The following is a 24,879-nucleotide window of genomic DNA, read 5'->3' on the forward strand; positions in this document are numbered from 1 at the left end:
GCTCTTACCAACAATATGACAAACCCTTTTGACCTTGAATCACATCTGGAGGTGCTTCTCAACATATCTACTGAACTGCATGTAACATCAGATATAAAAGAGTCTCTACTTAAAACAGCAGATGTTGAAGAACAAATTGGAAGACTTGTGAGAGGTGCATTTGATTGTGATGGGCGACACAGCTTCAGCCCAGTCAAGAAATCTGGCATTAAGATATTTACTCACATGGTCAAGACCACCAAACTTAAGTCTGGAGAAGGAGGGACCATCAGAGCAGCTATTAGTCCAAAAATTGTTTTCCACGGTGTACATCAGAGATGCAATGGCGGTCATACAAATGATGGATGGAGACAAATTTCACTCATTCAGTGAATTGGCTGCTGAGTACTTGAGGCAGGTCCTAAAAGGATTTGATAAAGCTAGTTCTGTAGTCTCTTTGACAGATATAACTGTAACTGTGAAAAGTGCGGGAAGATCACGCCAGGCAGGTTCCAAAGTGGGATGCAAGAAATACCGAGTAATTGGATGCCCTCTGCTTCCATATGGAGAGATTCTAAAGTTGGTGTCCAAAAAGCAGTCACTTGTAAAATTCCTCTGTGAATATATGGTTCAAAATGCACCAGTGTAGGAGCCCCCAGAGTACAAATACACCTTCTTGCTGGAGGCTTTTCCAATGGGGAAGTAGTAAAATACATTACCGGTAGAGGTGTTGAAAGAAGCTCAGACTAGCACAGTACTCAAGAGGAAGCAGAGACAAAGATGCTTCTGAATGCTGTATGTACCAGTACGGCTTTTGGGTCTCTGGATGTCAAAGGAACCATATTGATACAGATGTTTTGGTCCTTGCATGTTCCATACTTTCCAAAAATGGAACATGCATATAACATATGGATTGAAACTGGCACCATTACCGGCACTGCTGACAAGTGTCACTTCATACCTGTGCATACAATTAGATGCACTCCCGCCTGACTTCTGCAACATATTTCCTGCTGTCCATGCATTAATAGGATGTGACCGTCCTCCCTAGTTGATATTGCGGAAAGAATCGGAATTTAATGCTGTAGAAATACAGGGAACTTACTCCCCATTTGGCGAGATCTCTGAAGCGGTGACTGACCAGTGACCATTTCTGCAGCAAGGAATCTGGTAGCAGGGCTGCATTACAAGACCGAGAAAAGGAGACCCACAGAGACCTGAATTGCTTTCATTTCAGTCTAGCCATCAAAAAGAGCAAGTCACTGGCCAAACTCCCACTATATGAGAACCGTTTTGAAGAGGCTCAGCAGAGCATCTTGGCAAACAAAGATTTGGATGTCTTTGTGCATAGGTAAACTAAATATTGGATCACCATTGCCATGTGGATGAACTACTTCCATATTCTTCAAGGGCCCAATGGCACCTAAGCTTCTACAAGACCTTATTTGTGCCATTACTAGTAAAGGGTCACTGCAAAATCAGCTGTCTGTAGTCAGAACAATCTTCACTGCACAGAACTGTGAAGGCTGGTAATCCACGTGCTGTCAACATTTCGTGCTGGACAAGATGATGTTAACTAGAAATGTCACCAACAGTGTTACATTTCAGTTACACCTGTACAAACTGATTATTTTGTTTTATCCTTTTAGATTGCTGCGATGTTCTGAGACCTCAAAAAAATCCAACTTTATGCCTTGAAATAATACATAGGGTCATAACGCACACGTTTTTCAAAGTGGTCGTTTCAACATGTTGATGGTGTCATTGTTTATCCCCGTTTCTGTGGTAATGGCACCACTTGAGCGTTCTATCATACTTCATCTTAAAGTAGACCTCCTAAGCTTTCAAGCGATGTGCATGTGTGTAGAGAGGGTACACTAAGTCGACCATATCGGTGGTGTCTGCCACTCGGCTATGATAGTGATAGGCTTGGGGAGTGCAGTCTATTTAGCTTAACAAAGAAACGGTTATGGGGTGACTTGATTACGGTCTACAAGTACCTACATGGGGAACAAATATTTAACAATGGGTTCTTCAGTCTAACGAGTTTAACACAATCCAGTGTGTAAAATGTTAACAGTGAAAGTAATTAGCCATTGGAATGGTTTGTGGTGGATTCTCCATCTCTGACTATTTTTAAATCAAGAGTTAAGATTTTTCTAAAATATATGCTCTAGGAATTATTTTGGGGAAGTTCTATGGCCTGTATTATACAGGAGATCAGACTAGATCAGATCATAATGGCCTTCTGGCCTTGGAATCTATGAAAACCAATGTGGTTATTCTGTGTACAACTAGGCTTTACACATGTTAATGGAAAAGCCCTGCTTCTCATTTAGAAATCTATTTTATTTTTTACTTTCTTTGCTACCAAAATAATCATATTTACACCATGGTTGTGAAATTTTGGTTGTACCCCAAGCGCATTCATAATGTGGTTTCTTTATGACTTTGGAGAGGGGAAAAAGCATGTTAAGGAACTTTAAGCCTAGAAGGATACAAGGGTTAAAACTATTCCCCATTGTTTGTTCACAAAAATATGAAGAAACAGGTGTGACTTTAAAAACCTTGAGAGAACCCATTTAAACACCAGCAATGAAAAAATGGTAATCTTGTTAATATTGATGGGATTTTGTGGGGTGTGTTCATAAAGAATGTCACCTCCTAGTATAGATCCCGCTGATCTTCTTTTTTTTGCCGGGGCGGGGGGGGGGGGAACAGGAGGAAAGTGTCAGCGGGCATGGATCACTTTTCCATCTTGTTCCTCATTGTTTGCCTTTGCAGCATGAATGGTGCCTTAACATTTGTTGATACATCAGACTGCACCGTGATGAATATTGCTGAACACTATACAGCCTCAGATGTAGAGTGGGATCCTACAGGCCGATACATTGTGACATCTGTGTCCTGGTGGAGCCACAAGGTACTAAAGTTTCTGCTGTGATGTCTCCCTGTGTATTTAAGAGGGTCAATCTGGCTTTTCCTATGTTAACTACTCGAGAGAGAGCGTTGCTTGTATCTGTCAGTGGGTAATAGCTCCTGGTGTAATCGCTTACATGCCTATTTCACATATCAACTCATTGCTTTCCTGTGTCAATGAACTACTTCCTTGTTGTTCCAATCAGTGTACTGTATCTCTTCTATATGCAAGTATAAGGTTTTTAGTCTTTGGGATTAGTTCAGGAGCTTTCTTACTGCAGTTCAGATATCTTGGAAGTGCTGGTGGATACCTCTGCTTTGGATACTTCATAGGTGCTTCATTTTTGAAGCAGTATAATTTTTTTTTTTTTTTTTTTTTTTTTTTTTTTTTTGAGGAACATTACTTCAACTTAAAGGTAAAATAAGAAACGGGGGGGGCCCACACCTACCCCAAGCAGTGTGTTCACCCTGAAAAGGTAGACGTTCCAGAGACTGGGTCCCACTAGGGACTTTCCTGTTGATTTTTCTATGGAATGCATTCAGATATATGGCAATGGGGTAGCGCAGTATAAAACCCTTAGACATGAGTGAGATTTCTCACTTACTGTTTTCCAGGTGGACAATGCCTACTGGCTGTGGACCTTCCAGGGTCGTCTCCTCCAGAAAAACAATAAAGACCGGTTCTGCCAGCTACTGTGGAGACCCCGACCTCCAACCCTGCTCAGCCAGGATCAGATAAAGGTGTTGTATCTCAGTTTAACTCTTCTGGTGTGGGCATTGGTGTAGAGAATTCAAGAATGGTCTAGTCACAAGGGTGTGGCTTAAACTGGGGAATGGAAAACTGCTGTAGAGTTTTCTCTCTGCTTAGTGGTAAGGCAATGTGAGAGCTATTCACAAATTCACTGGGGGAATCTGTATGTTGAAATGGTTCTGTGTATGTAACAGTACTCAATTTGAGTTGTCACTATTCCTATTACAAACTTGTTTTTGTGTGGGGAGTAGGGGGGAGAACATTCTGAGGCAACTAGAAGGAAAAGTATTAGGAGCAGAGAGGACTGTTGAAAACTTGGATAAGAAGCAGACTTTGGCTATCCAAACTCCAGTGGTTGCCCAGGTACAGAAAAACTGAAGGTATCTATAGGCCTAAGCAAAGAAGAGAAACTATAAATGATATAGGAGAGGGCTTTTTTTATAGACAAGGAAACTTGCAAAAATGCTGGGTATGCCAAGGCATGCCTGAAGTAGCACTGTCTTATACATTATGGTGGTCTCTAGTACTGGTTGACATAAGTTCTCTCTTGCAGCAAATTAAGAAGGACCTGAAGAGGTACTCCAAGATTTTTGAACAGAAGGATCGTCTAAGCCAAACCAAAGCCTCAAAGGTAAGACGCTTCTGGGACACAATGAATCAATGAAAGGCAGCTGATGCACTTGTAGTCCATACTAATCTAATGTGTCTTTGTCGCATTTCACTGACTGGGCCATATAGTTTTGAGTCTGCTGCTGCCTCCAATTTAATAGACATTTATCCCTTATTTCAAGTAGGAGAGGCCATTGTGTTTTAGGTCCAGGTTTTCCAGATTCAGTCCCCACATGACCCAGCCAGGAACATTATGAACTCAAGCACAAGCATATGTGTAGGGAAGGCAGTAAGGCAAAATCTGCTGGTTCTTCACTTGAAGAAACTGAAGCATGGTGTTACTGGTATATGTTGGAGGCAGAATCGAGAAGAATTTTTGTTGAGTTAAGTAAAGATACTTAAGTAATCTTGGCTGGGACTTGTGGGTTCCTGGTGGCTGCCTGTTAGCCAGTTTTAGTATAAAATTTTCACAGAAACCATAAACCCATCTTGCCACGCTGGAGAAAGGTGTCTTAAATGCTGATGATTATCTGTCACTAGCTGCATCCATAAGCAGAAAACCCCTAGATCACTTCCAAATGCATCCCACAAGGACACGCTTTACTGATGGGCTTATTAACCTCTTGTTTTGCTTCTGTAGGAGCTCGTAGAAAGAAGACGTACAATGATGGAGGAGTTCAAGAAATACCGCAAGATGGCACAAGAATTGTATTTGGAACAGAAGAATGAGCGTCTAGAGCTGCGAGGAGGTAAACCAGCCACTGGCAGCATCGTAAAGATGTGGCTTTATCAGTAAATTTTTTTTAAAGCACCAAATAAACATCACTCAGGCTATAGAAGCAGTCTTTGGTAGTGGATCAGTGTTTGGGAGTCGAAGACCTCCTCTTTGTGGTGGGTTGGGGTCCCTTTTTAACATTCCCCCTCCTGCCAAAAATAATCCCTCGACCCATGCCCTAGCAGGTTTGCTCACTCCTAAGCTATTCTCTTTCCCATCCTTTGTTTTTTCCATCTGCTATCTTGAGGTGGTGAGTAGGGAGGAAGGCTACTGTTGCTGCCCAGTGTGGTCAGTACTGATGGTTTTGCACATAACGTGCTGGAGGCCAGTGATGAAATTAAAATGCCTTATTTTAAAGGTGCTTCTCTGCTATGTATTTCCCTTTTTAGCAAATACATTAGGCATTTTTGCCTTCTTGGTGGAGGTATTCAGAACTAATGCCTCTTCTTTTCCTCCAGGAGTGGACACAGATGAGCTGGACAGCAATGTAGATGACTGGGAAGAGGAGACTGTTGAGTTTTTTATCAATGAAGAAATTATTACCATTGCAGAACCAGAGTAGTCCAATAAAACTGTGGTAAGACAGATTGCCTTTCAGTTGAGAAATACCTTTCCTATCAGCTGTTGCAGCGTACCTCCAACCTGCGTAAAAGCACTTTCTGGGAAAGCTTAAGGCTTATAGAGTGCAAAAATGAATGTTTCTATACCTTTGACTTAGCTTTTGTACTTCGCTCTCAGTTGAAAGGTTCTGAATGGCCAATTGTAGTGCCAGTGGCCAGAAATGATAAAGGCTTTCTTTCTTCAAAGTGAATGGTTAGGTCAGTTTGTAAATCTACTGGCACTTTGCAGAGTGCTATGTCCTTCTCTTTTTGATCCTTTCAAAGACTGAGAATCTGAGCCAACATGATGCGTTGCAGGCACTTGATGAAAGTGCCTATGCAGTATGAGAAACGTTTATAATTATGCTAGTGGAGAGGTAAATTTTGTGTTCTGGTTATTGGAACCATATAACCTTGAATTGGTGTAAATAATGTTCTGATGCACTATGTAAGAAGGTTTAATTACTGAACAAATTTGTTGCATACTCTTAAGTTAGGTATTGCTCTTGAAATGACAAAAGTCCTCATGCATTCTGCTACCTCTTCCTAAAAATGCCACTGAGATTTCAACATGTAACAAACACTTGTATTTAGTGTTACTGAAAGTGCTTATTCATATTAAGCATTTATTTGAAGCCTGTTTTAATCCAGAAGGCTGCTTACCTTGCTGCATACTCCAATATATCCCCCAAATATTGGCAATAGGTGTTGCAGATCTAGTGGAGCTTTCCTTCTTGGATACTTGCCAGACTGTTGTGAAGGAGATGCAAACCCTGAATCCCACTGTAGGCCTCCAGAGTCTGAACAGAGCACTTGTTTGGCTTGGTGTGTCTAGGCACACTGTTAGGATGCAGTTCCTCTTTCTAGCACCCCTTCCTGAAACCCTATCCTCTGGGACCAGTGCTGACCACTCAGGCTCACTTGTACCTTAAACACACCTCTCCCAGAATTCCAGCTACAGTGGGTGCTCTAGTTCCAAGTTAACTCTTCAGGGAAACATGAGGTGTAGCACAAAACACACAGATTTGCATGCAATTCTAAAGACACCATGGCTTTTTACTTCAGCCCTGAAATGGTCTCGTTTTGTATATGAGGTATATTATTAAAAATAGTATGTCTCATACTACATAAATATAAATCAAATACCAAAAATATTCAAATAATATTGTTGACATGAATGCAGCCCCGCACCCAGCAGCCCCATCAGTGTAAGGAATGAATACTAAAACCCCCTCACCCATCTAAAAATGCACAAATGTCACTTAAACCCTCTAAATATGTTTTTAGTTCCAGTGGCCAAGTATGTTCTCTTGCCAGTATTTGGGGGATGTGGAAGAGTGGAGGTAAGAAAGGGGGAGAAGCAGTCTTCTGGATTAAATAGGCTTCAGCTAATGAGTTACTGGGGAAGCACAACAGCAAAGGGTAAGTGGAATGCAGTTATAGAACTACCTTTCCCTTGCTAGCAGCTGTGAGAGTTCTGAGTTTTTTGTGTGAGGCACAGTACTGACTCTTTCCTTTTTTGTCCCCTTCTCTGCAGCACCGCCATATCTTGTACTGAAAAAGGGTTCATTTATTTTCAGAAAGCCTACACCATCTTCGGAATTTTTAATCCATATTCTCTCACTCTGGACGGTGAATGCACCAGGTTCTCTCCATTCTGACATATTGTAGTGCCTTTAAACCTCACTGTCAGCAGTGGGGCTATTTGAAAGGCACTGCTTTTAAATTTTTATTCATTTGGGAGGGGGTTGTCTTTCTTTTTAAATCCACCACCAGTATTTGCTGTCTGACTCCTGTGCATTGCTTACCAGTTGGCAATTTTGAACAGTTGCCAGTAGGTGAGCATTATCCGTGCACCTTCCAGTGTCTTGCACGCTCACCATGCTTCTCTTTGCAGAGGACTCTTTTTATGTCCCGGGTGCATGGACAGGTGTTTGTTTTGTATGGGGAAAGATCAGCAGGAAAACCATTTTTCATATGATGTATGTTAGTGTGCTGAAGCAGCACTACAGTGGGCTGTACCCTCCTCCATTCAGATTGTGACAGGATTCAACAGGTTGAACGTGGAAATAAAAGCAGACCTATACTAAAAACAGGCCGTCCGTGTGTTCTGTAGAAATCTTCCCTTGAATGACCAGAGTTGATCATTATCTGAATATGAACCTGTCAGGGTTCAGAATTTGCAACTGCATTTGGTTTTTTGTTTCCCAGTTCCTTCATGGCTGCACTGATCTTTTAGTCCATGGTGTATTAGGTGGCAGACCGGCTTACATGTTTTTAATAACTATAGTGCAATGATTTGAAGATCAGTGTGTGAATTTCTGGGACCTACTTACAAGGTGTAGCTATTGGCAACAGCAGGATTATGGGAGATTTCCTGGGTTTTATTTGCAAGCTTTGGTTGAAAATCTATTCAGAGGAACACACTCTTCATGTGTGCCTTCGGCTATACAAGGAAGCCTATATTCTGATGTCTGGAGCCCTATGCCTTGTGGTGAAGAAAGTACAGAATACTTAACATCTGGATCAACTCCTCTTGAGCAGACTTCCATGCAGCAGCAGCAAAACCAAATCAACTTTAAGAATCTAGTTCTTAGCAGATAAGAGCTCTTAAATGAGCATGTTTTATGGTGAAAATACAAGTCAATACTGTCTGTCTTGTACCATCAACTTTTCATCCTTCAGAAAAATAAACAATTAATATTTATCATGGGTGACGTAAACAGAATTCCAGATACCCACACTGAATGTAGATAATTAAATTTTTTTAGATAATCCATAATCAGGTTTATCCCTTAATCTTTTTTAAATCTTTCAGAAGTGATTCTGCAAGGTTATAACATGTTGAAGGAATACTGTAACTTTTTAAATAAGGGAAGTAGTTTTAATATCACTTCAGTAGTGAGAAACTGTCTTGTGGAAGTCCAAAGATTTTGTTCAGGGTTGGCATACAGGATTTATTATGGGACTGAAGTAATTCCTGTAGTGGGGGTGATTTGTCCTCTACCCATCACCAGTCTCAGAACTCAGCTTGTGAAGCACATTACTGCGAAATGTCAAACTGTCTTCCATTTTGACAGCTAGATAAGTGTTAGTCCGGTATATGTTCTGACTATTTCTGAAGAGGGAAATATTCTCCCCTAACATGTTGTTGTGATCTGAATTTCTGTTTTAATTGTTGGGGGTTTGAAGAATAAGTTTAGTCTTGCCCACTATGCCTTCTAGTTTTACCTTTTGGTACAGGATACTCTATACTTTTTGGCAATAATGAGCAGTGAAACTACTAGAGAGAGATCTGCTGGACACATGTTTGGGTATAGTAACCTAAAGCATCATGATCCTGGGAGAGAGAGACACACAAGCTGAGGATGTCACGTGGGCTGCAACTGTGTGCTGATTAGGCAGCAAGCTGTCTGCAGGCCAAGGGTTGAGAACCACTGCACTAGACTAATGCAAATAATATCAAGTGTCCGTTTTGTACCTTGCAATAACAAGCCAAGAAATCTGTCTATTGTATTTCCTTTCCGGTTTTAAGTAGATTTATTATGCTTTACTCCTTCTCCCTCTCAGAGCACACAACTGATGCATGAAGTGAGACCTTTATATACTAGTCTGTATAAGTTGTAAAGAACCTTAGGCTCCTTCAGGATGAAAGATATTAACATCTTATCTCTCTAGGTCACCAGTGAACAAGGAGTATTTTTTTAAATATTTATGACGTAATAAAGTCTGTTACTTTATGCTCATGTTGTATGAGGCACTTTAGAAGTCCAGTCAGTATTCCTTTCAACAAATAATTAGTTGGGTTTTTTAACTTCAATATTGACTGCTGACACTAGTGACTCATGCTGCTGCTCTAAATGAGTTTATATTTTTGTAGCGCTTACCTTAAGTGTTTTTATTATACTACACAGTTTGCAATCTCTTTGTTGAACAACTGCATGTCAGTGGCAGGCAATGTGGTAGAGCAACATTACTTAACACTTGACTATAGGAAAATTCTAAGCATTTTATCTGGAACAGTGCTGCTAACACTTTTTTATGAAAAAGTCATGGATTCTTTAATCATTTAAAAAGAGAGAGGCTGTGAATATTTGCAATGTTTCTATCTCGAGGGGAAACATCTACATTCCTATAGTTCCTGCCTCTCCTTCAAGAGTGTCATGGTCCAGTGTGCTTAGTGTGTGATAAATCCCCACTATTTTCCATCTGACAGGGCCCTAGACACCTATAGGAGTTGCACAGGGAAGAAGAGGTCTTGGCCTTTAAAAAAAAAAAAAAAAAAAAAAAAAAAAAAAAATCTCCTATCCTGAAATCTCCCCTTATCTAGTAGTTGCTCTATCCTGTTTTGTGTTTTAAAGTATGTATGCCTCAATCACTTAATGTTGTTTTTTTCTGACTTCTCAATAATCTCTAATCCCACCAGTGTTAAAATAAGACAAACAGCTCAGGGCCCATTATATTAAAAATTAGCCTTTTTTTAAAGTTTTTAAAAACTGTTTTTCTCCTGAAGTGTATTTGTTTTTTCTTTCATTAACAATCCCTTTTCCTTCTCCCTGCTGTGAATGGAAGTAGATGGACCCAGTTTTGTTTCTTATTTAACTAACCTCAGTAGTTGTCTCTTACCCGTAGGCCCTCTAACTTCTAAATTAAAGTTCTAGTGTTTCATCCACTTAAGTCTTGCTTAGTATAATTCTCTATGCTAATAAACCCCAGTAATTAAAATAGAACACCTTCCTTGTTTTTCACTTTGTAGCAAACTGGAGGGAGGGAAATCCAAGAGCTGCAAGGCCTACCCCTCTCACCTGCCAATATTAAGCGTTCTACTTTGGACTAGGAAAAAGGACAATAGCCCCTTAAACTCAAATATTTCACTAAGGGGCTGTACCTCAAACACCTATCACTGCTACAACTGAGGGGTTGGTGCTTGGGGGGGGCGACATGTCCATGGGAAAACAGGCATCTTCAACCATGCTGTCCCTGACGCCTGCTGAAGGAGACACATGCAGCTAGCGATTGGGTTTATTTTTCCCTGCACCTTGAATAATTCCCAGGGGCCAGCAGGGTTCCTGATGTTCCGACCCCCTGAACGTTGTTCTTCCCGAGCTGCAGTGCCACGAGGAGCTGGGGCAGCAGCGGAGTCTGCTATGCCCCGGCTCGGATGGGCTGGGGGCAGAGGAGGTGCCCTGCCTTCTCGGTGAGTCAGAAGGCGAGTAGCGCTGCGCTCTGTGCTGCTAGGGCGCCAGCGCCAGGCTCAGCCCGGGTTTAACCGCGCTAAAAGCAGGCAGCGCTGACCGGGTGAGACCCCCTACAGCCCAGAGGCGCTTTAGCCTGCAGGCAGAGGGCTTGTGGGCCGCACCCACGTGCTGGGCAGTTTTGGGCCGGTTCCGTACCCGGCCTCAGCAGGGGATGGCACTGTTGGGGCATGCGGGAGTCGTGCCGAAACCCTGCATCCTCCACTGCCCGGAGCCCCGCGGGGCGGGGCGCGGCAGCGAGCGCTTCTGTCCCGCCCGGTGGCTCCCTGGGGCTGGTGCAGCTCGGAGCTGCTCGCCGCCGCCTCGTGCTGCTACAGCCGCGCGCTGATGTCACCTGCCGCCCGGGGGTCGCAGGTCTCCCCGGGGCTGCGGCTGCGAGCCGCTCTCCCTGTATCCTACAGCCCAATGGCTTCCCCCTTGGGTAGCCCTCTGAGCGCGGGGCAGAGGCGGACCGGAGGCCTGGCTCCGAGCCCCAGCTCGGCCATGAAGGATCCGAGCGTGGAGCAGCAGCTCACGGTGAGTCCGGCTGCCCCGGGGCAGTCAGGCACCCGGCCTTCCCGTCTACTCTGCAATCCCCGGCTGCATCCGCACACCCCTTTTGCGAGCCCCGTGCAGCTCCGCTCCAGCCCCGGTGCCTGTAAACAAACCCTCCGAGGGCTGAAGGCACTGGACTGGACAAAGAAAACACCCTGCAGGGGACTGACCTGTAGCGGTAGAGGGTGGGACAGGATACGCCAGCAGGTTTGCTCCATGTTTCCTTCTGGAACTCCTGGGATAAGGCTTTTCCAAGGCAACTGAGCGTGTGAGCTTTTCCATCTGAATTGAAATTGTCTGTTGTAGAAAGCAGGTAGGTTGCACTCATCAGAGTCCCAGGATTTTGACATGTCTCTGTGTGGATCATGGGAATTTGCTGTTTTTTCAGTAATGATTGTGCACAGAGACAGTTCTTTAATTAATCCTGCTCCCAAGTTTGTGTGTGTGTGTGTTATAATTTACAAAAATCTCTCGCTCCTCAGACTTATTTTTGCCATGACCTTGTGTCAGAAACATGATTGCATGTGCAGTAATCTCTGCTTTGAGCTCTAAACCATATAGTAACTATTGCACGTCAGGGGAATCTCTTATGTGATAAATATCTAATAGCATGTAAAATATTTTGAGTTCCCTTATAATGCCAGTAAGTCCTTAATACTGAATCTGATCCATCACCACATGATTTCTTGTCTTCCCTTGGTGGCTAATTATTTTAATTTACCTGCTTTGGGATGTGAGCAGTTACAGACATGCAAGAGAGGCTTGTCAGTCTTACACCATTGCACGCTCTGCATGAGGAGGAACTGCTATAGATAGGGTAACATTTTCAAAAGTGCCTCGGTCCCAGAGCCGTCCCTTGGGTAGGGCGAATCAGGGAGACCAGCCCGGGCCCCGCGCTTCGATAAAATTGGGACTGTCCTGATATTTAGCCCTTTGTCCCGCGTTCCGAACTCCAGACTTCGGTGGAATCCTGTTGACTCCAGTGGGGTTCTGCACAGATTAGGTGTCAATCTACACCAGGGGTTCTCTAAGTGGGGGTCAGGACCCCTCGGGGGGTCACAAGTTCTTACATGGGGGGTCGCGAGCTGTCAGCCTCCACCCCAAACCCCGCTTTGTCTCCAGCATTTATAATGCTGTTAAATATATAAAAAGTGTTTTTAATTGATAAGGTGGGGTCACACTCAGAGTCTTTCTATGTGAAAGGGGTCCCAGTACAAAAGTTTGAGAACCACTGAGAACTCATCCTAGGATCAGGGTCATAGTGATTGTTACACAGGGATAAGCAACTGGGTATTGTATTCTTCTGGCAGTAAATTTGGTACAATAAATGTATTTTGTGTTGTATAGTTTAAGAGCTGATGTAAAGAACTGCACATAGGAAGCCATTTGCAGTCCACAACAACGAATTTATTAGACCTACAAAATCTTGGAACCATGCTACATATTATTGGACACTGTCTTTTGCTACCTTATCTATGAACTATTTACATATACACAGCTCTAGAGCTCTTTCATAATATATTCTACACAGTGTTTTATGGGCATGTGCACAGTGGAGTGTCTGGGACAACATAGCCATAGATTTCTATGGAGTTCTGTATTGTTTATGGGTAACTAATTAACAGTTTACTACAGACCCCAAGCTGCCGAGTTCAAATCTAGAATATTTCCAAAGTTCAGGGGTGCTTAGATCTGGGATTTTGATTTGGCCCTATCTCTCTACATCACACTAAGCATAACATGATGTAATCTTAAACCTTGTTAAATGTTTGCTGTGTCACAGATGTAGTGTCAATCGCATGTTGGGTAGCATTTTCTCCAGCTGTTTGAAAATAAAATATCTTTCCTAAGTGTGTCTTCTTTGTTTTTTTTTATTTTATTTTTCTTCTCCCTGAGCTTTGGATAGTTAAAATGCATATGGCTTCTGCTGTTTGTATGGCAGCATTGTGATGTTAGCAGCAGGGTTCTAGGAAAAGGATTTGTAAGTCTATTGCTCGTTATAGTTTCAGATGAGGACGCTAAAGAGCAAAAACTGTTGTGATTTTGTAGGTCCTGCAAAATGGTTAATTTCACTCATATGGTTGTGAAATTAAACAAATAAGAGATTTGAGGGCTCCTCTTTAGTTTCTTCAGCTAATGTTTGTTTTAGGTTTTAGCCCTTTTAAATACATAAAGTAATGAGAATTTTTTTATTATATTCAAATTCTAAGGCCAAAATGTTCAAATCTTAAATTCGACTACTCTGACAACAAGAAGTAAATAACATAATTGTAATCAGTGTTTTGGGGACACAATAGAAACACAATGTGTCTAACAGCTCTGCAGCATCCAGAAACACTACCACATCAGTGAATGGCAATGGCGTTGGTGGGCAGAGAAGTGAGCAAAACGGAATGGTCTTTGGTTTTGTTACTTTAGAAACAGAGGGGGCAGTGGGAATTAGCACTTGTCGAAAGAAAAAGTGAAAATTATTGGGGAATTAAATATTTTAAGCTTCTCTGGTGGTTTAAAAAATCCTGGAGATTAAAAAAATCAATATAAAGTTATTCTCAGTAGGTGATCATGTCACTTGAACAGAGAGAATGACTCAGTGATGGATCAGTCTGAGCTGGCTGGGGGAGTATTTATAACCAGCTCAATTCCTGTGTATGTGTGCAGGTGGCTCTTCGGATTCGTCCAATCAATGAAGCTGAGCTGGAGAAAAACGCTGCTATCATAGCCCACAGAGTGGGTGACCAGGTGAGGTTTGAGCAAAGCAGCATGGGTGAGTTTACAGCTTAGCTGGTAGCTAATGGCTTCTTGGAAGGAGAACCCCGGGGCTTAAGTGTTAGTGCCTCTGTCACGATGAAGAACAAACACAGTGACTTACTTGAACATGGAAAGGGTTATGAGATGTTAAAAGTTCTGCAAACCTGGGCAGTGGTTGTTAGGGCAGCTACAAAATTTGCAGAGCCCTGAGAAGTCCCCAGATTCCCAGGGCTGGGAGCCAAGAGGAAGGTAGGCAACTGAGCTGCTTTCATGACATTTGTTTGAGGGGAAGGAAGGGAAGAAGAGGGGATTACCCTTGAGAGCGCTCCTACAGGAGTTGGCTCATTCTCAACCTGTGTGAATTGCCTGCAGGGCTAGGTTCATGAAACTGCCCAGGAACTAAACCGTGGAGGATTCACCAGGGCTGCTTGAAAGACATTATATCCAAAGACAAAACTGAATTTTGGAAACTTTGAAAACATAGGAAATACCAGATTGGTTCAGACCCAAGATCCAACAATGCTCAGTACCAGCAGCTTCAGAGGAAGATGCAAGAAACCTTGCATTAGGCAGATGTGGGATAATCTCCCTCCTGCATCAGGTCTCTAAATCCCTAGTAGGTAGAGACAGGTTTAAACTAGGGGTTCTCAAACTTCATTGCACCACAACCCCTTTCTCATAACAAAAATTATGACACGACCCCAGGAGGGGGGACCGAAGCCTGAGCTTGCCCATGCCCCACCACCGTAAGCAGGGGACAAATCTGAAGCCTGGATTTGTCCCCCGCTTAGGGTGGACACCGTCCTGGGCGTCCAGGCAGTGGGGCTCAGGCTTCTGTCCCAGGCCCCAGCAAGTCTAATGCCAGTCATGGCAACCCCATGAAAATGGGGTCGTGACCCATTTTGGGGTTCCAACCCACAGTTTGAGACCTGCTGCTTTAAACCATGAAGCATTTGGTTTAATATTCCTTCTCAAATTTATGCTAACATGAACTGTTATAACCCTGGATGTTCTTTGTATCCATAGAAATGTTCAATCTCTTTCTGAATCTTGTTAAATTCTTTGCCTCAACAACGTCCTGTGGCAATGAGTTCCACAGTTTCAGCACATATTGTGTGGGGGGGAAAAATCCTTTTATCAGTTTTGAATGTGCCGGCTTTTAATTTCATGGAATGTCCCATTGTTCATGTGTTATGAGAAGGGAGAACAGAAGCTCCCCATCTACCTTTTCTAGATTATTCATTATTATATAAACTTTCATCATGTCCCCTCTTATTCATCATCACCTTTCTAAGGCAAACAATCCCATTCTTTTCAATCTCTCTTCGTACGACATTTTCTCCAGGTCCTCAATCAGTTTCATCAGCTTTCTCGGAACTCCATCTAATTCTGCAATAGCCTCGCTGAGGTGGGGTGACCAGTACAGTACTGCACACCGTATTCCAGATGAGCAGACCTTAGGTCTGTGTCATGTGGGAACAAGGAACTGCTGTGAAACATCCAGGCTGCCTTTTACATCATAAAGAAGTGAAAAGGGAACAAATCTATTTTTCCCTGTACAAATTATCTTACAAGCCTGGTTTCCATTTACTGAGTTATTTGTGGCACATCATTCTTTAAAGGCCATCAAGCTGGCTCAATCACAAACTTTATTTTTGTATAGCTTATTTATAGACCCCCTCACCAGCCCTGAGCTCTGTTTTCCTCCAGTGGACAGGGAAGGATTCAGATATTGCAATGGTTTAAGGATAATTTTTACCCTGGAGAATCTCTCTCTCCTAGCCATGAAAATGACCGTAACAAATGAAGTGAACATGGGTTCTTAGGCAGTTGAATATCCTTGGTGGTTTCTTAGATAACGTTACTATTCTGATCTCAAGTATAGTTTACTTGGAGCCATTTACACCCCTTCACTGATGCCTAAAACAAAACTGAAAGGCTTATGCCGCAGCAGTTCAGTCCACTAGTGAATGGTTTATAATTTTGTGTATGTTTTCATAATGCCTGTCAATCAAACAAGGCATTAACCCTGGACAAATGAAGCTAACTTTGTTTTTGCTATCTAATTAAAAATAAACTTTAAAGTGAGGTGGAATATAAGATCCCGACTCCACATGAAATCAGTCGCAGGATCAGGGCCTAAAAGTATTACAGTCCACATTTCCAAAGAAAACGCCTAAAGTAAATTCTCTGTGCCCAGTTGTATGGGTGGAATCCAAATCACACAGACAGACACTTAAGCATTTACCAATTTTGCATGTGCAACTACAGATTATGGGCACAAATCAGGAGGGTCTTTTGGGCATTTGCCCCTAGATATTTACTATTTTCAATTCTTTTTCATCTGCCTAGCTCAGAAAAAATTGCTTTTCTCTAGCAACTGAAATTGTGAAAGTAATTAGCCTCGGATGTTTACTGGATACTTTTGGAATTTTAGGCTGGGGAAGAGGAATAGAAAACCCCGCCAAGCTCTTGACGTTTCCAGACCAGCTACTGGGGATTTGTCCTACATCTTTCGTATCTAGTTACATGATTTTACTACAGATTAGCAACCAAATGCTGTAACTATTTTGTAGATCAGGCGGTTGATGATCTGCACTGTCAACACTTAATTAGGTATTTATCTGAGAGACGGCAAAAGCTCCTGGGGAGGATATGGTGCATGGTTTCCCCTCTAATCCCCCTTGAGGCCAGAACACCTCTTATGAGCTGTTCCAGCAGAGGGGAAGGAATACACTTTTTCCACCATAATTATGTATTTATGTGAGTGAGCAAAATTGGTCCCAAGGGAATCAGGAAAAACAAAACCTGTTTTCTAACCTGCCATAAAATATTTTTCTTTTGTTTTCCCCCCTTTTTTTCGAATAAAAGTCACAAAAGGAGCAAGTTTCTGGCCTTGAGTAGAGCTGATACTTCCACTGATCCCTATACAAGAAAGGTTTGGGGGGATTTTCCTCATGCACTTTTGATCCCAGTGAACTTAATTTGTTTATTGGTTCCCTTGTCATTTGAGAATATTCCAATTCCCACCCTCTTGCCTAACAATAAAAATGGAAGGGGCCAATTCTCCTCTTATTCACAGTAAGGGGTGGTCTTCTGCCATAATTGCTAGTTACCCATGTGACCTCAGCTGGTGATAGTATGAGTTGTAGGGCTTCAGTGTGACTAAATTAGGCCCCAAAGCATCTCAGACTTGGTATTATGCATGTATGTGTTTTTTTCCACATATTGCCATAATGCAACACTCCTGTGATGATTCGTGAATACTAGTGATTGACGTTATAGAAGATCCTAAGATAGATAGCTGGGAGAACCAGTGGCTTTTCTTGATTGCAACTTCCACTTGATTTCCGTTACAGACCCAATTAAGGATGTAAAGATTTTCTCTTTGTCTTTATTTTGTCACAGATGGTGGTTCTGATGGACCCAAGTGAAGATCCAGATGACATCTTGCGAGCCAATCGATCCCGAGAGAAGACATTTATATTTGATATGGTTTTTGATCACAAAGCGACCCAGGTAACGTTCCCTCCCTTTCCAAAAGGTGTGGTTTACAATTGTGAATCTTTCCTTTCCATGGATATTTGGTTTGACAATGTCAGTAATAATGTGCATCCCAGAATCTACGTGGTGTCCAGTCAAAAGGCAGTAGCGCTAAGTAGAAGCAGGCAGCAAAGGCTCTCTTCTCTTTATTGTGATCTGCAGTATACAACTCACTCTTTATCTCTCCCTCCTTAGGGACAGCATCACCCAGCTCTACACTATGAGTAAGCAGAGTTCTGGAGCTGAGAGCCAGAACTCCTGGGGCCTCTGGTGAACGAGATCATAGTTACCTTGTTTGGTTCCTTCTATTGTGTGTGCTCCTCTCGTCTTTCTCTGTTGTTTTTTATGGACAAGGCTCTGTAAAAGGAGGCATGTTCCTGAACCCTAGTCCAGTTAGGCAGGACTGATGCACACAGCTGTGTGCTGCGATAGAAGGGGTGAGAAACTGATTAATGTATGAAATAATGGACTCTAGGGAAGTTACTTGTTCTGCCTATCTGCAAATGTCTAACGGGTCTATCACAGTGACATCAAGATATCGCAATTTATTTATCTAAGGATTTACTGGAGAGCCCATCATCATAATATCTTCTAAGCAACCAACAAGTTTTTAATCTCCACAATATGTGGTCCAGAATTGACTGCATAGTGGAGGTTCTAGGGAGTCTTCTAGAGTATTTCTTTATTCCCTCCCATGTCAGTGTATCCCTGACACATGATATGCCTTGGAAGGCTTGTTAACTAGGTGGGTGTCATAGCATGTTCTGAGGATGGCCAGGGTCTGACTTACTGGTCCCTCTTACTGGTAGCTCATTCCAGACTTACGCCCCCTTGGGAATACTGCATGTGCATGTAGAGGTGACATGCCTGGTGCCGTTTATCACGGGTCTATGCCTGCAACACCTGTTCACCCATCTCCCTGGGACTTATTTGAATATTCCAAACCTGTTAGCAGCTTCACACAGACACTTTGGGGAAGAGCCACCGCTGGTAGAAATAGTCACGGCTCTGTTGGAGGCAATGGAGCCATGAACTTCATTCTTTTAGAACAACCTGCCAGACAAGGTTCCCTAAGGGCTCCCCTTGCATGTGGAATAATACCTTTGTCTGAAGTCCAGGATGGACAAGATTCAGTCCGCAGCTTTAAAATCAAAATGTCGCTGCATTAAATTCCAATAACTCACGGCCCCGTGGGGAGAGATATAGGAGAATGGGAGCTTTATACCATTGGGAGGGGGAAATTCCAGCTGTCCAGTGGGTCACAGCCCCTGCTTCTAGCCCTGGAAGGGCTTGGGGTACTGGACTTTAGAACAGTGATATTTATGTACAGCAAAGCTATATTGGGTCATTTTTTGAAGATTTTACATTTATGAATTTTAATTTTTCTCTCTCTCTGAGCCCAGCACAGCCAATTCCTGCTAAGATGCCTGGCCTTACAGGCAGAGGGATACAAGAAAGAGTTCCAAAGCATTTTTATAAAGAATTTTTCCTTAACATATTTAACATATGGCTAATGATTATGTTGTGTTATGCTGTATTTGGCATCTACGCTATGGTGTGATATGAAGACTTTATCGGCACTTATTCGGGATGGTCTGTATTACACACATGGCCGCGGTTCTTGTGAGTAATGCAATCATCTCAGAAGAGTGGCGACAGACCCTTTCTACTTCCCCACAGAGTATTCCCTTAGATCAGCGGTTCTCAGACATTAGCAACCCAAGGACCCCCATTTTGATTAAAACTTTTTTGCAGACCCTCAAGCCCCCTGCTCAGCCCCAGGCTCCGCCCCCACTCCACTCCTTCCCACAAGGCCCCACCCCTGCCCCTCCTCTTCCACTCCTCTGTCCACCCCCTACCCCAAGTCACTGAATATGTTCCCTGGTGTGTAGGAGGCACTGGGAGGGAGAGGGAGGAGTTGAGGGAAGGGGAGGAGTTGATCAGCAGGGCTGGCAGACCCCCGGTGGACCCTAGTTTGAGAAACACTGCTTTATATTATAATTAGTATATTGTATATTTATGAAAATATATTATATGTGTGAGAGAGAGAATGCAGTGTGTGTGTCCTCATCTATTCTCTGTGTTGTATGTAACTTCCCCATCTATGGTTATATTATAATAAAGTATCTTTTTTAAAGAGTGTCTGTGGTGGACTGAGGACTGTACTAGAACTAAATGCTGCCACTTTGTGTGTGTTCTGAATTCTAATAAAGTAGGGTTATGTTGCTACCTTCCAGCAAGAGTGTTTGTGTTTTTATCTAACTTCTCTGTGTGTATGCTGCAAACATGACAGTCCGCTGAAGCATGGATGGCACTAGCGAGGACATGATCACAAACAGGATTTTCATCTTTGTTCCACTGATGCAAAGAATCTAGCTGAAACGTTCCCAGTTCAAAATCTAAGAAAATAATCAAACTTTATTTTTGGACCCTGACATGCCGCACGCATCTTTAGATACTTCAGCAAGACCTCTACCTTATTAGTTGTTTTGATGATTTGGCAAAATCATTTTGTTCTATGAAGCCAGAAATGGTTTTGAAGCCCATAGACTTTGTAAAGAGAAAATGAATGTGCTGAGTGAACCATAGAGAACGAGAGAGGGATGTTGTGACAAATTTAGACATTGGATACTTGTCAGCTGGAAAATATTGTTATGCCTGACCCAAGACCTATGCTGTTTCTGACTGACTAGGAGGAGGTGTACGTGTCCACGACCAAAAACTTGGTAGAAGGAATCATTTCTGGATACAATGCAACCGTTTTTGCATATGGCCCAACAGGTAACATAAATAAAATATTATACCACAGGGGGAGCAATAGCTGCAGGGACTGGATTTGGAGCCAGGGTTGGGGAGCGATAACTATAGGAACTTGATCTGAAGTAACAAGGCCAATTAACTGATCACTTCAGAGCAGAGCAGCAAAAATACCATTCTGGCTGCGAGATGTGAATCTTTAGTTTAAAAGTTAAAGCAACAGCAAAGCTGTAGTAACTTTGAAAATAGATTTAACATTGGAGAGAAATGTTTCCTTTCCAAAAAGGGTGAGGAAAAGGAGGGCTTCTCTGTGCAAAGCTGAGTCTGTGTGATAATCACACAGGAGGGCAGATCCGGCTGCTGATAAACTGCCGTGGATTATATTAGAAGATATTTTTTCTCTGGAAGTTGATCTGTGCTGCTCTTCCCTGTATCTTTCACAGGGGCAGGGAAAACCTACACTATGCTAGGGACAGACTGTGATCCTGGGATCTACATCCGCACCCTAAATGACCTCTTTAAAGCCATTGAGGCAACCAGTGACAACATGGATTACACCGTCTCCATGTCGTACCTAGAGGTGAGGTGTCTTTGTTTTGTCATGTGGACCAATTCTGTGTAGAAGATGCTTTAAAAGAATAGCTTAGAGACACTCCTGCTGGGAGTAGGGTGACCAGATCACCCAGGTCAAATATCGGAACGGGGGTGGGGGGGAGGGAAAGGTGGCAGAGAAAAAACAAAAACCCTCCTCCACAAGTGCTGGAGGGAGGCCCCGGAGACGCAGGGGGAGCGTGGTGCCGTGAGTGAGAGTCCGGCCTGGCCCCGAGCAGGCAGGACTCAGTTGGGCAGTACTGGAGGGAGAGTAGGGGAGTGGCCCGCGGGGCCAGGCGGCGGCTGTTCTCCCCCCCGGGCAGCGGGATTCGGGAGCAGCCGCTGCTGCAGCTCCCACTGCTGCGGGGGGAGGAAGCGGCCGATGGCCAAGCTCGGTGGCTGCGGCTCTGGTGCCCGGGCCCGAACCCCCCGAGCCCAGGCCTGCTGTAGGGACCCAGCAGCGCGCATGCTGCGCTCAGCCCCTGGCCAGTCGCGTCTGGGCTGCTGCCCAGCTGGTGCAATCCCGCGGCGGCCCCGGAGTGGGAGCAGCAGGTGCCAGCCCCCCCATCCTGCTCGGGTCCCGCAGGGGAAAAAACGGAGCTGGGCTGCCGATGCCTCCGTCCCGGGGCCGCCGCGGGATAGCACCAGCTGGGCAGCAGCCCAGACACGACTGGCCAGGGGTTGGGCGCAGCGTGCGCGCTGCTGGGTCCCTGCAGCAGGCCCTTCCTCGGGGGGTTCGGGCCTGGGCGCCAGAGCCGCAACCACCGAGCTTGGCCATCGGCCTCTTCCTCCCCCCGCGGCAGTGGGAGCTGCAGCAGCGGCTGCTCCCGAGTCCCGCTGCCCGGGGGTGAGAACAGCCGCCGCCTGGCCCCGCGGGCCGCCCCCCTACTCTCCCTACCGCCCGACTGAGTCCTGCCGGCTCGGGGCCAGGTCAGACTCTCACTCACCCTGGCCCCGCGCTTCCTCTGTGTCTCCCGGGCCTCCCTCCAGCGCTTGCGGAGGGAGGAGGAAGGGCGAGCCTGGGGAAGAGGTGGGGATTCGTGGAGGGAGCCAATGGGGGAACGAGGGGGCGGAGTCGGGGCGGTGGGGTGGGGGGGCGCGAGCACTTCTGGGCTCTGGAGCATTTGCTTGTTTGTCCAGTGTCCCGACCTAACATCGGTCGGAACGGGGGACAAACAAGCAAATATTGGGACAGTCCCGATAAAATCGGGACGTGTGGTCACCCTAGCTGGGAGAAACTATAAATCTAGAACCTGGGAATCCAGAGCCAGGGCTCCTGCATTCATTCCCCTATGGTGACGCCTACCTTGAGTCTAGAATTCTTGTTTCTTTTTTTTTCTTTTATTTTAATGCATAACATGCTGCTAAATGTGACATTTGGCCCTAGAGAGGCTGGTTCACATAGAGGATAAGAACCTACTACTTTTACCGGCTAATAATTATGCCTCTGGTTTAAGTGGTAAGAGCCTGCGCTTCTGGTGCTGATAATCCCAGGCTCATTCCCTACTGGTGACTCACGGTGGGGACAGTGACAAATGCATTGCACTCACCCTGTGTATAATTTAAGATACATAACGGAGTTGATAAATGGCTTTTTGCCTCACACTCCCTGTAACAAAAATGTAAAGCTGAAGTGGTATATCTGCCATTATTTCTGTGATGGCTCTCAGTAGTAACAGGCATTTGAGTGGTTTTCTCAATCATCCATTCATGTTATCTCTGTTATCTCCTGTATCAGCCATGCGCTGGAGTGGGGTTCAGCTAGCCTCTCCTCTTCTCCTCGCCAGGGAAATACAAAACGTACCAAGCCAATGTAATGCACAGTATATTTGAAATAGCACGCCATCCTTATTATTGACCTAAGGACAAAGCAGTGCAAACATACAGACTTCCTTTGCCTTTCTCTTCCACCTTCAGATTTATAACGAAGTGATCCGTGACCTCCTGAATCCATCCTCTGGATTCCTAGACCTCAGAGAGGATGCTAGGGGTAGCATCCAGATAGCAGGAATTACTGAAGTCTCCACTACAAATGCGCAGGAGGTAAATCTGAAAGAAATTCCAGTGGGAGAGAGGTGTTCGGTGTGCTAGAATAATGATGTTTTAAGAGGCTCTCGCATCTACATATTGGCATAGCCTTCCTTGGTGTAAGACGTCTCATGTTACAGGATCCTATGGGGACTGACTTAATGAAGTGAGTTGCTCAGATAGGAGTAATCAGGCAGGCACAAGAATAGTAGAAACCAGGATGAAATCTGTAGCTAAGCAGTAAAGATCGGCTATATGGGTCAGTAATAGGCTAAGGGTATGTTTACACAGAAAAAACCCCCCCACATCTGGCCCATGCCAGCCAACTTGGGCTGCAGGGCTTGGGCTGTGGGGCGGTTCCATTGCTGTGTAGACTTCTGAGCTCTGGGACGCTCTAACCCCGCAGGGTCCTAGAGCCTGGGCTCCAGCCCAAGCACGGAAGTCTACATGGCAATAAAATAGCCCCAACGGCCCAATCCCCACAAGCCTGAGTCAGCTAGCATGGGCCAGCCGTAGGTGTTTCGTTGCTGTGTACACATACCCTAAGTGGCTGCCAGTTTTCTGGAAGGATAGGAAGGCCAAGGCCTGTGTTCACAAGCCCTATCAAACAAAATTGTTGGTAGGTAGAGAGGAGATAACTGAAACATGCTTTTGTAATTCACTGATGTGTACTGTGAGGTAAGTTATGCTAGGACTTTAACGTGACCTTTGATTTGCAGTTTTTCTAAGGTTATGCCATGCTACCAGGTTAGGGACCAGCTAGAGCAAATGGCCCAGGATAAAGGACTCTGGAGATCTGTGGTTGGCGGCCCATACCCCGACTGGGGTGACGGGCATGAGTGAGTGAGTGAGTGACCAGGTTAGGGAGCATCGTGTTATTGTATTCTATTATGTCATGCAGTGTTGTTTTGCGTTGAACGTGAGATAACGTGCCAAGGCACAATGCATCCCAGGGGAACGTATCTCAGCCCATTGTAAAGCCTCCTAAAGTGAAACCCCAATAATTATACAATTAGTAGTCAATGAGCCAAGTCATGGTCCCAGTGAGGTCAAAGGCAAAACTCCCATGGACTTCAGTGAGACCCGAACTTGGTCCAATGCTGGCAAACACGCAGGATGGTTTATCTTGTTTGCTTACTCATTGTCACACCTCTAGGAGGCAGTCATTGAAGGAGAGAGTCATGCTATTACCTGAGCAGATCTCTAAACTTCTGCATATTTTTTCTGCATTGTTTAGATCAACCAGCTGTTAACAAAAGGAAACAAAGAACGCACTCAGGAACCCACCGCTGCCAACAAGACATCTTCCCGCTCACATGCAGTCCTCCAGGTCACAGTGAAACAGAAGAGTCGGGTGAAAAATATTAATGTGGAAGTGCGAGTGGGGAGGCTTTTCATGGTTGACTTGGCAGGGTCTGAGAGAGCAGTCCAGGTACAGCTTGTAGTTCATCAGCTTTTCACAAGACAAGTCTTAATTCTTTGGCGTGTCATGAAATGAGTAGATCTGAGAGAGCTCACACAGTGTGTGTGTGTGTGTGTGTGTGTGTGTGTGTGAGAGAGAGAGAGAGAGAGAGAGAGAGCATGTTTTACTCTCCTGAAAAGATTACTGCATGAGTATTTGACATTTTAAAAACTGTGAGATTACAACATTTCAATTCAGGTGATGTGGGCCGTGTATTTTTTTAGTGCAGGAATTAACTAAATGCATTGTCCTTTGTGTGTTGTTGACGTGTAGGCCCGTACAAAGATAGTTGTGAATATTTTTTCATAGACTGCATAGAGGAAATACAG

At 44.2% G+C, this 24,879-nt stretch overlaps 2 protein-coding genes across 7 annotated transcripts in view; both read left to right on the forward strand.

Annotated features, from left to right (window-relative positions):
* EIF3B (eukaryotic translation initiation factor 3 subunit B) overlaps window positions 1–7,725 on the forward strand; it is a 31,391-nt gene extending 23,666 nt beyond the window's left edge. Inside the window, exons 14-19 of the mRNA XM_054041455.1 lie at window positions 2,764–2,902; window positions 3,514–3,639; window positions 4,203–4,280; window positions 4,899–5,007; window positions 5,492–5,610; window positions 7,170–7,725. Coding sequence (XP_053897430.1) covers window positions 2,764–2,902; window positions 3,514–3,639; window positions 4,203–4,280; window positions 4,899–5,007; window positions 5,492–5,595 — 556 coding nt within the window. The 3' untranslated portion in view covers window positions 5,596–5,610; window positions 7,170–7,725. The remainder of the gene's footprint in view (window positions 1–2,763; window positions 2,903–3,513; window positions 3,640–4,202; window positions 4,281–4,898; window positions 5,008–5,491; window positions 5,611–7,169) is intronic.
* Window positions 7,726–10,982: 3,257 nt separating this feature from the next.
* LOC128844881 (kinesin-like protein KIF19) overlaps window positions 10,983–24,879 on the forward strand; it is a 30,734-nt gene continuing 16,837 nt past the window's right edge. For 3 of the 6 annotated variants that reach the window (XM_054042982.1, XM_054042984.1, XM_054042985.1), the window contains exons 1-7: window positions 10,983–11,403; window positions 14,080–14,160; window positions 17,578–17,688; window positions 20,406–20,493; window positions 20,913–21,049; window positions 22,978–23,103; window positions 24,326–24,520. In XM_054042982.1, coding sequence (XP_053898957.1) covers window positions 11,215–11,403; window positions 14,080–14,160; window positions 17,578–17,688; window positions 20,406–20,493; window positions 20,913–21,049; window positions 22,978–23,103; window positions 24,326–24,520 — 927 coding nt within the window. In that variant the 5' untranslated portion in view covers window positions 10,983–11,214. The other 3 variants (XM_054042983.1, XM_054042986.1, XM_054042987.1) reach the window with 3 other exon arrangements.

The sequence above is a fragment of the Malaclemys terrapin genome, chromosome 10, assembly GCF_027887155.1.
Source record: "Malaclemys terrapin pileata isolate rMalTer1 chromosome 10, rMalTer1.hap1, whole genome shotgun sequence".
Taxonomy (NCBI): domain Eukaryota; kingdom Metazoa; phylum Chordata; order Testudines; family Emydidae; genus Malaclemys; species Malaclemys terrapin.